Source organism: Tiliqua scincoides, chromosome 5 (genome assembly GCF_035046505.1).
Source record: "Tiliqua scincoides isolate rTilSci1 chromosome 5, rTilSci1.hap2, whole genome shotgun sequence".
Taxonomy (NCBI): Eukaryota; Metazoa; Chordata; class Lepidosauria; order Squamata; family Scincidae; genus Tiliqua; species Tiliqua scincoides.
In genome coordinates, this window is record NC_089825.1 from 22,850,866 (window position 1) to 22,862,130 (window position 11,265).

The window sequence follows — 11,265 nt, forward strand, 5'->3', positions numbered from 1 at the left end:
AAGAAAAGCCACTGGGCTCTAAGCAAGACACAGTTAAAAATGATACAATAAAACCTGCCCTAATATGACCACGGAAAGTTCAAATCCCTGGCATCTCCACACAGGGTTAGAAACCCTGTTTGAAGCTCAGGCCACTGCCAGTGAGTTTTGTACTGAGCTACATGGACAAGAGAACTGGCTCAGTATAGTATAAAACACCTCCATATGAAAGACCATTGATCTATGGTCCTATGGCCATTGATCTATGGGATTCAACAGGGTTTTGTCTTGTTCTCAATGCTCTTTAACACCTACATGAAACAAAAGTGAAATGTCATCCAGAGGTTTGGGCTGAAGTGTCATCTGTATGGTGATGACACCCAGATTTACCTCTCAGCAAATTCTAGGGAGGCAGTGGGACTCCTTATCAACTGAAAGCAAACAGACTGAACTTAATCAGGTTCTGACGGTAGGTGATTTCTCAATTCTAGGCTTTATTGTTCAGATGACACTGGACAGAATAGCACTCCTCTTGAAGAGCATGCAGCTTGAGGGTGCTGCCACATTTAGAGCTGACCCTAGATGCTCAGGTTGATGTGTACAGGATTGCCTCTGACCACCTTCAAGTGGTATGGTTAACTGTGTCCCTATTTAGAAGAGTGGGTGTTGGCTACAGTTCTACATGCACTAGTTACATCTAGATTAGATTACGCCCATGGGCTTTATGTGGGACTGCCTTTGAAAACAGAAACTTCTTACTGATGCAAATTCAGTCACAAGAGTGTTCAATAGGGTGAAATAGTCAGTGTACATCAAACCAGCTTGGCTCAACTCTAAGAGTTGCCAACATGCTTCTAGACTCAAATTAAAATGCTTGATTTAGTCTTTAAAATCCTATGCAGCCTGAGGCTTAGTTATCTATTCGCATATAAGCCTGTTCAGTCTTTAAGCCATTACTGCCCAATGTTGCATATACGCACCAGGAATCAAATGTGTACAGCTGTGGGCTGGGCAAAAATTAAGATCAGTCCACAGAGGCCCTGCTTTGTGGATTCTTTGTTCTTAGCAGTGTATTGTATGTGGCAATACTGTAACCAGAAACAGATATTTTCCTTTAGCTCTGGAACACTGTCCCTACATAAGTTACACAGGTCTGCCTTTCCTTCTTTACAAGCAAGTCCTGAAGACTGTTAGCCAAAAAAATTTTGGTTTTATTGTACAACTACATCCAAAAAACCTGTTTATACCAATGCCATGTATTTACAGCATACAAATACAATGTATTTACACACCATATTCAAACAAAAAGAATCCTCAAAGTAGTTTACGAAACAAAGGAATGAGGCAATGTTGAGGGTTTGCTTAGCAAGTTTTATAGCTCATTTCACAAGTGTATAAAGTCACCTTGATTCAGCCATGGCTAAAAGGCAAGTTATAAACTTTCCATAAAGGCCCACGCCCCAGAGAAGACAATCAAACCCAGGGTGTTGGCTTGCACATGTGGAAAACCATTCTATTTGAGCCTAAGACCCACTTTTTGTAAACCACTCTGAAGCCCCAAATGGCTGAAAGGTAGGTCTTGAAACTATCAAGTAAAATGGTTCTGTGAAAAAAGCCAGCATGAAAAAGCCATACAAGAATTGACACAGAAAAAAATGCTGTAAACTTTACCCTTACCCTAACCCAGTGTTTCTCAAACTGTGGACTGGGACCCACTAGGGGGTTGCAAGCCAATTTCAGGCGGGACCCCATTCATTCATTTCAGTGTGTATTTTATTTTTACTATATTAGACTTGATAAAACCATGGTACATGACTGCATTTGGGGAAATGCTACAGATCTATATTTTTAACAGGCTACTACATATAGGCTTTTAACAATGACAGTCAAAGGGGCTTACTCCTAGGTAAGTCTGGATAGAATTGCAGCCTTTGGGGTGTTTGGGAAATTTTTTTTTAAACAGATCAGCAATTACTTGGGAGGTTAGGAGAATTCTATATATTAAATGAATTTTTCAACTTATACTTACTGTAAACTTTTAATTTACTTGATTTGATTTTGTTGCAAGGGGGTGTTAAAAATTTTCCTGCTTGACCATGTCATTTCTGGCCATGACATCACTTCCAGTTTAATGACATCAAGTTTAATGTCATTACTTCCAGTTTAATGACATTGTCATTCTAGTCCTGGTTCTATGAAGTTTGAGAACCATTGCCCTAACCCACTGAATATCCCCACATAAGAAGAGCCTCACTGGATCAGGCCAAAGACCCACCTAGCCCAGCTTCCTGTATTTCACAGTGGCCCACAAGATGCTTCAGGGAGCACTCAAGACAACAAGAGCCCTGCACCCTGTTGCCTTTCCCTTGCACCTGGCATTCTAAGGTAGCCTACTTCTAAAATCAGGAGGTTGTACATATCCATCATAGATTGTAACCTGTGATAGAGTTTTCCTCCAGAACTTTGCCCAGTCCACTTTTAAAGACATCTAGGCCAGATGCCATCACCCCACATCATGTGGCAAGGAGTTCCACAGACTCATGACACCCCACCCTAACTTTAACCCGTGTGGGCAAATGTTTGTATGGGATTTTTTTCCTGGTTACCACATAAAATAGATGATTTAGAACACTGTCCTACCCACATTTACCTAGGAACAAGCCCCACTGACTACAATGGAACGTACTTCTGAGTAGAGATGCTTAGGAGAGACTGCACTCCTACTCACACTTACCTGTGAGTAAGCCTCATTGACCACAACAGGACTTCTGATCAGCCTAGGATTGTGCTCCAAGGCTGCACTCCTACCCACACTTACCTGGGAGTAAGCCCCATTGACTACAATGAGACTTCTGAGTAGGCACGCATAGGAGAGACGGCACTCCCTTCCACACTTACCTGGGAGTAAGGCCCATTGGCTACAATGGGGCTTACTTCCGAGTAGACATGCCTAGGATTGGGCTCTCATTCAGAAGCAAGCCCCACCCCAACAACCATATGGCAAGGAGAGCGAGGAGGGTGAGGAAGGGCACCAGCTGGGGGGGACTGGCAACTCCTGGGGCGTGGGGGGCAGGAGCTGCTTCCCAGTGAGGGGCGGGAGTGGGGGCAGGGCAGCCGGGCAGGGCCCAGCGAGGCTGTGGGGCACCCCTTCCCCCCTTCACTCACCCACGTCCTGGTCGAAGGGGTTGCTGGTGAAGAGCGGCATCTTCCCGGGGAGCGGCGACCGGGAGGCAGGGAAAGCAGCTGCTCCTCGCCCACCCCGCCGAGGGAAACAAACACCTCAGCACAGGCACTGAGCGAGGACCCGCGACGGCACAAGCCCCGCCCCCGCCCCGTAGGCCGCGCCCCCACTCGCCTCCGCTTGGTTCACCACAGTCATCTCCTCCCTCAGAAGCCGGCCTCGTGGTGCATGCCGGGAGAAAAAGGGCTGCCCGATGCAGTGCCTGACCGTAGTACTTGGATGGGTCCTTCTGCTTCTGCCTCGCTGGGCAGAACCAGAGGCGAGAAGCGCAGCCCTGCGCTGGGGCTGCTGCGCCTGCGCGCTTCCAGCCAGTTTGGCTGGAGAGAGCAGGAGAATGAGGACCCTCAGGCGCCTGCGGTGGCCACCTACCCTGTCTGTGGAGGCTGGCCAGACTGGGCGTGGCCACAGGAATGGCTGGCATAGGCAGTGCTGGGGCAGGTTCCTGGGGAGTCCAGGAGTGGAGCAGGGGCTCAGCTGCAGAGGTGGCTGCTGCAGGGCTGCCGAGCCACTCTTTGCAGCCTGCTCCACCCCAGCTCTGCCCCTGCAAAGCCCCCCCTCAGTCATGACAGCTGAGACACAGCTGCCCCTGCAGCTGGAAGTTCCATTCAGCTATCATGACTCATGGGGGGTTGTATGGGCAGAGCTACAAGGCTGTCCAGTGCTGCTGAGCCACTCTTTGCAGCCTGCTCCACCCCACCTCTGCCCATGGGAAGCCTCCCCCCATCTGTCATGACAGCTGAATGGAACCTACAGCTGCAGGAGCAGCTATATCTCAGCTACCATGACTAATGTGGGAGCAAGGTTTTGCATTGGCAAAGCTGCAAGCAGTGAAAGAGTGGCTCAGCAGAATTGGGCAGGCTGCAGCAGCCAACTCTGTAGATGAGTCACTGGTTAAACCTCTGGATTTCAGAGGAAATCTGTTTCCAAACAAATATGCCTAAGCATTGCTAAACACACAGGTGGGACCTTGGTGTCCTCTGATTTGACTCACCACAGATTCTGGGATCCACCTTTAAATGCTTTGTAACAAGGAAAAAAAGTATCAAAATCCAATTTCCTACCTTCGCACTGTAAAATAATTATAATTTCATGCAACTAGATTCCATTATTCGCCCTATCTAGTGGCTGAATGTGGTATAGCATCTATACCAATTCATTCTGGGTGACAATGGAAGAGCAAGAAACCTGGAAGTGGGTCTTTAAAAGCTATTTTTCCACTGATTTGGTATCCATGAATTTTTATCATCCATGGGGTTCCGAAACAGAACAACAAGATACAACCTGTATGTACACACACAGAGTTCTTTTTATATGCAAATTTGCTATCTGCAAATTCACTTATCCATGAGGAGCAGAATTGTCACCTACCTCTTGTTATCTGCATCTTTGCTCTCATCTGCAAATGTTGTCTGATGGCAAAAACTGGCCCTATCCAATCAGGCATTGGGGAGAATCATTGGGCACATTTGTGTCTACTTCCAGACTTGGAGTCCACCATCTTGGTGACTCCAGCTGAACCTTCAAAACTCTAGCAATGAGACGCTGATGATGAGAGGGCTCTGGAAGTCTACCTGAGGACTGCACTTGGGCTGAGACAAGCCCAAGGAAGGAGCCAAGTGGTGGAGGAGGAGGATGGGTGAAGCAACCCTCCACCCAGCTGGTCTGAGGCCTCGTTGTTGGGCCAACAAACTTAACAAGTTGTACAGGCAGCATGGAGAAGAAAGCATCAGATGTTGATGAGCTCTCACTGTCACCCAGCCCCATAACTTCAAGTTAAGATTCAGGTTCATAAAGTTCATAGCATGTTTGATGAAGAGGATCCCCTGGAACCTAACCCTATTTTTCCCATAGGCTCAGTAATTCAGTATCCGCCAATTCAGAATCCACTAGGTTTTCCAGGAACTTAACCCATGATAACAAGAACTGACAGTTTGCCTGCAAAATGGGGCTGTCCACAGAAAAAGCAATGCTTTCTATATCCATGGTTGACTGTCTACTCTAGATCAGTGATTTTCAAACCTCTCATCTCATGGCACACTGACAAGGTGTTAAAATTTTCAGGACACACTATCTTTTTTTGACACACAGCACACTGCGCTACCAGTAAGGGTCTGGCATCCCTCAATGACCCTACTAATAAATAATAATAACTTTATTTTTACCCCGCCTTTCTCCCCAAAGGGACCCAAGGCGGCTTACAACAAGATTAAAACAGATTAAAAACAATTTAAAAACAGATAAAAGCATTAACACAAATCATAAAAACAGTAGTCAGATAAAAAGTAGTCAGGTAGAAAGAGCATAGAGCAGCAAATCATAAAAGAATCAGGCCTGTTACCAAGTATTTGAAATATTAAAAGATGTTGAAAAGATGTTAAAAAAGACCGAGAACTCAGAAGGCTTGTTTAAACAGAAGTGTCTTCAGGCCTCGCCAAAAAGTCTCAAGAGAGGGAGCAATTCTTAAGTCAAGGGGAAGGGAATTCCATAGTGTTGGTGCCACTACTGAGAAGGCCCTATTTCTTGCCGCTGCCCCACGTACCTCCCTAGGCAGCAGCACTTGTAAAAAGGCCTTCTCTGATGACCTAAGAGAACGAGCCGGATTGTATGGGAGTAGGTGATCTCCAAGATACTCTGGCCCGGAGCAGTATAGGGCTTTAAAGGTCAAAACCAGCACCTTGAATTGGACCCAGAAACGAATGGGCAGCCAATGCAGCCACTGGAGAAGCAGACTGACAGAGTCAAACTGCCTACCTCCAGTAACTACATGGCCACCGCATTCTGCACTAATTGCAGTTTCCAAACTGTCTTCAAGGGCAGCCCCACATAGAGCGCGTTATAGTAATCTAACCTCAGTCACCATGGCATGGATCACCGTGGCCAGGTCTGCATAATCCAAGTACGGCTGCAATAAATAAATAACCCTCCCCAAATGCCTATGGCACATCTGCAGGCCATCCATAGCACACTGCCACAGTACACTGGTTGAAAATCGCTAGTCACTAATCAAAAATATAGAAATTTCTATATAGAAATTATATATTCAGTGGACTGAAGACAGTCCACTGCTCATACTATAAAAAGTTTTTTTTTAAGTCTTGGACAAAAATGTCTGGATTTTTGGAATAGTTCAACTTTTGGATGTCCAGGTAAGGGGTAATTACCCATTTGAGGTTGTTGAAAAAGGCAACCTGAGTACACAGACTCCTTTGACTCCACATTTGCTGATGCTACATTGATCTTACAGAAGGCAAACTAATAAGGCTGGGAGAGAAGTGACTTGTACAAGGCAATAAACTGAGCATAAGGTGACCCCAAAGTGACCCCAAACCACTTCTTTGCCTCCATATCTGCTGCTGCAAGCCTCCATTTTACAAAAGGCAAACCTAAAACTGAGAGGCAATTCATTTATTTGAGCCCACAAACTGACAATATTGTACGGGGAGAGAGTGCATTGTTGGCATCCTTCAGTCTCGGAAGACTATGGTGTCACGCTCTGAATGGTGGTTCTGGAACAGTGTCCTCTCCAGTGCGCAAAGCCTGGGTAAAGTAGGTATGGAGGATAGACTGTTACCCATGCAGCAAATCCCCCCTCTCCACGTCGCTGAAATGGTCCAATGGAAAGGCAGAGGCCAATACGGTTGGTTCCAGTGGCGTCGCAGGAGTTGCCAGAACGTGACTGTGTTCAGCCATGAACTGCCTCAGGGACTCCGGCTCCAGATTTTGCCTCAAGGTTGACTCCTGAAGCCTTTTCCATAACTGGATGTAGCCACAAGGCAGTGGAGGTTTGGGATCAGAGTTTTCCTTCTCTCAGATGAGCTGCCTTCCCAGGCTGACGAGTCCCATCTACCCGGTGGCTGTTTAGTCGCCTCTTACGACAAGTACAGCCAAACTGAGGGCCTATTCTTATCCCCAGCCCCCAGGGGTAGGCAGAGAGTAGGGCCCTAGGATCAAACTTGGGCTGCAATCCCAGATGCATTTACCTGAGAGTCCTATAGAACTCAGTGGGTCTTACTTCCGATTAGTTATGCATAGGCTTGTATTGTCAGAGTTACAACAACACTGACCATTTGTTAAAACACAAAACTGCCACTTAGGAAGAGGAAAATTGGGGGGCAAATTTGATTTTTTTTTAAGCAAAACTGATAAGGGGAACTGAATCTTGCTATGCTCACTATGTTTGTGTTTGCTTTCCACAGCAGCTGTCCAACAGGGAAAGAAGACAGATGAGCCTCCACACAGCCACCCATGCAGACCATAAGGGAAGCCCACAGCATGCCTGATAGCAGGGACAAGTGCAATCCCAGCTGTTCCTCTATGGTTGCTGACATACTTGTTCTAGGCTGGCCCATATTACATGGCATACTCTATGACAGACAGTGAACTAACAGGTGTAGCCAGACCTCACCAAGACCTGCTACTTGGCTGTCTGTTGGACAACTTGAAAAGGGACAAGAACCCTGCTGGGACAAGATAGCTGACAGCTCAATTTGTATGCTTCTCTTTCAGATTCTGCTCCATCTTTGAATGGAGCAATAAAACAATAAAAACTTATAAACAATAAAAATAAAAACATGCAATAAAAACTTAGACTTGATCACACTTCTTGTTACTTAGTACAGGTTGAGACTCATTCCCTTCCAACACTCAGGTGGATGGCAAAAAAAAACACTATAGCAAATCAGTTTAAAAAACAAACTTTGCTCCAGTTCTTTAAAAACAACCTTGCTGACCTTTTGACTCTAAGATAAGAGTCATTAAGAAGACAATCCAACAATCAGTCCTCCTCCAAGAGCTTAGAAAGCTTCACTCAGCCCCTCCCTTCACCAATGCAAAGTGATCACCTTTCTTTCAGTGCTCAGGGGGAAGGGGGGGCCACTGGAAAAAGAGGAGGATTGTTGGATTGTCAGCCAGCTGCCCTCCCTCTCCCTCTCCCTCTCTCTCTCATTAAGAAGGCTATTGCTACTGTTTTAAAACTGATTTTAAAGGGATGCATTTTCCCCTTCTCCAGGGATCAGCACATTCCTTCTAATTTGCAGGGGCCATTCCTGTTGAATCAAATCCTTGTATAAAAAATCCATGTATAAATAGGCTGGACCTGTAGATAGAGATCCCTGGTCCTCATACTAGATGCTTCTTATCTCAGCTGGCCTTACAGTGGGACTCAGCAGTATGCTCTCTGCTACCAGGGCTCGGTGTCTACAATATCCTTATGCCTTCAGTGAAGGGTGTTCTAAGTACGAGTAGAAGTGCCTGAAAACATTTATTTTATTCAGAAGTAAACTTATTGTCTTCAGTAAGGCTATCTTACTTACCAGAAACGAACACCTCAAATCATAAGTCACCTGTTCCCTGTGGCTATGACATAGAGGTATTTGAAACTGGTTTGTTTTTTGCATATCTGATGAATTCAATAGATTGAAAAAGACAAAAAGCAGTGTTATGTTATTTTTGTTCAAATTTATCATTTTTAGGAATTTTATTTGCATTTTAAGGTACTCAGACAGGGTATATGTGCACTGGAGAAGTGATATAGTGTCATCAGATGGAGCCTAGAACCATCTGAGAGCATCTAATTGGATTCCAAATTTAAAAAAGAATAGCAGTTTTGTACACGTCTTGAATTTCAACACCATAATTGCTTTTGCTTTGCAAAGTTTTGTAACTTAGCTTTGTCAAAAGCAAACATTGCTGAGACCATCACAACTGTCACTGTCAATCTCCAGTTGCTGATGAAGATGGAGGGCAACATACTGACAGCTATGCCAGGGCTACTGTGTACATATCAGCAATGATGCAGAGAGCACTGTAGGTGTATGTAGGACTATTTCAATAGGGACCCTGTGTCACATGCAAGTCAAGTTCACACTGTGTTTTGCCAAATTCCCTCTCCAAACTTGGAGAACTTATGCCCACTTTAAGCTAAATGGTGCCCCTTTCTCCCCACTCAAAACCCAGCTCACTCTAGTGGCATACAAAACACCTATTGACCCTCAGTGGTAACTACATGGTAACCTGTAGGGAGCTTACCTGTGGGGCTGCAAGTTCCCTCCTCCCAGTTCTCAAAGCAGCAGCTGAGTATAGCAGCACCCAGGTACAGCAGCACACCCTCAGCTCTCCAACACTCAGCAGTCTCTAGCTGTCCCTACTCCAGCAATCCCCAGTAACCTATTTTCCCACCCTCTAAACATGATCATAAGTTGGTCAGCTAGCCCAGCCATCACTTAACAGGTCCTCTTTCCTCCAAGTCTTCCATCCTCATTCTCTCCAACCTTCTTACTGCACCCACACACTTCCTCCAGGTGTGGCTTTTGATCCTGAGGGCCTTGCTGCATGCAAGTGGCTGCAGCTGTGCAGCACACGCCCTGCAATCTAAGGCCCTGGTTTTAACCCCATGCTTCCCAGATCTCTCAGAGCAAGGAGCCATAGTTGACCCCACACCCTCAAGGTGTATCTCAAGGGATCTTGTGCATTTCCATTACACACAGTCAAGTTCATGCAGTGCTCCCTCTGGTTGGTCCACGTGCTACAGTTTTCCAGCCATGTGTCTGTTGTGTTGCTACAGGATGCTCAATGGTCAATGAGGTGCTCTTTACCTGGCTTTTCTTATGGTCAAAGTGGTTAGAGAACAGCTTTTTCTGCTTTCACTCCTTTTGTACTTGTCATGGGGTATTTCTGGCCAGTCATGCACAAGGTGACTATTGGTTTTGGCAAGTCTCTTGGCTGGGCTCCAGCCTGCCTTTTCTGGCTCCCAGCCTAAGTCTCTGTTTGGTGGGCTACCAGCATGCTGGCTTGCCTGAATGCTGTTGATGCTACCCTTGCAGCTAAGCTTAGCCCAAGGCCCATGAGAGGGGGGTAAATTTGTACCCATGCCCAGGGTCAAAAAGGGGACCCAGGAGCCAAAGGAGGGGACCCAGAAATGTCCTGGGATCTTACATTTTCTGATCTCATCCAAACTTTGTGACTGCCTGGGATGCTGGGCATACAGCAGCAGCTGCTGCCACAAGTCATATCTGCTGGGCCAAGGAATGCATACATGACACTCCTTAAAACAGTGCCAGAGACACAGCTGCAGGGCAACAGCTGCTGCAGAAGTAGGTTTTGGTACACACAGGACACATTCCATTCTAGTGTGAGCCTAAATAGGATGATGCTAATTTTCTGCAATGATTTTCTAATAATAATAATAATAACAACAGGTATTTATATACCGCCTTTCTTGGTCTTTATTCAAGACTTTATTCAAGGCGGTTTACATAGGCAGGCTTTTATCTAAATCCCTATTAAATAGGGATTTTTACAATTTCAAAGAAGGTTCTTTCTTTCAAGAACGACTACATTCAAGGTGTTTCATTCCGATCTGGCTTCACATTCTGGCCTCCATCCTCCCATGCTCAGAGCAGATGGAATTGCTCGGCTTCAGCTTGTCAGCTGCTCCAAGGTCGCACGGTGCCGGTGGCCTCGAACTGGCGAACTTGTGGATGTTATCTTCAAGCAGATGGAGGCTCTACCCTCTAGACCAGACCTCCTGCCCAAATCTTCTATGTTTAAAAGATTTTAGAGAGACTTAGGAGTGCATTTTAGAGAGACTTAGGAGTGCATTTTAGAGAGACTTAGGAGTGCATTTGGTTTTCTGTAATACTGTATCTAGCTGCCAACACTGTGAAGGCAGGTAGACCTAGGCTCCACAGTGGTAAGCCCAGTAGACCTGGGCTTCATATGCTTTTCTGGCTGCCACCACCCTCCTCCCTGCCCTGTTTGGCTTCCTCCCCACCCTTGTTCTGCCAACCCTCTCATCACCCTCCCCTGATCTTTCAGCCCTCCCCACCCCTGTGGGAAGGGCCCCCTCCCAAATTTGTACCTCTGATAAAATACCTCTAGGAGGCCCTGCCTCAGTCCATCCTCTGGCAAAAGGGTTCCTGCCATCTGCTGAATTCCCTCCACAGGGACTCAAATCCTTGCTTAGAGAGATGTGCATGTTTATTTCACACAGCAGCCCCCTTCCAAGGGAGCTATCTTCCTGGTATTGGTCTGCTTTAGTCAAAAAG

The 11,265-nt window shown here is 46.1% G+C and overlaps 1 protein-coding gene across 1 annotated transcript in view; it reads right to left on the reverse strand.

Annotated features, from left to right (window-relative positions):
• STAM (signal transducing adaptor molecule) overlaps window positions 1-3,269 on the reverse strand; it is a 40,121-nt gene extending 36,852 nt beyond the window's left edge. Inside the window, exon 1 of the mRNA XM_066628732.1 lies at window positions 3,145-3,269. Within this exon, the coding sequence (XP_066484829.1) occupies window positions 3,145-3,184 (40 nt within the window). The 5' untranslated portion in view covers window positions 3,185-3,269. The remainder of the gene's footprint in view (window positions 1-3,144) is intronic.
• Between the last annotated feature and the right edge of the window lie 7,996 nt (window positions 3,270-11,265).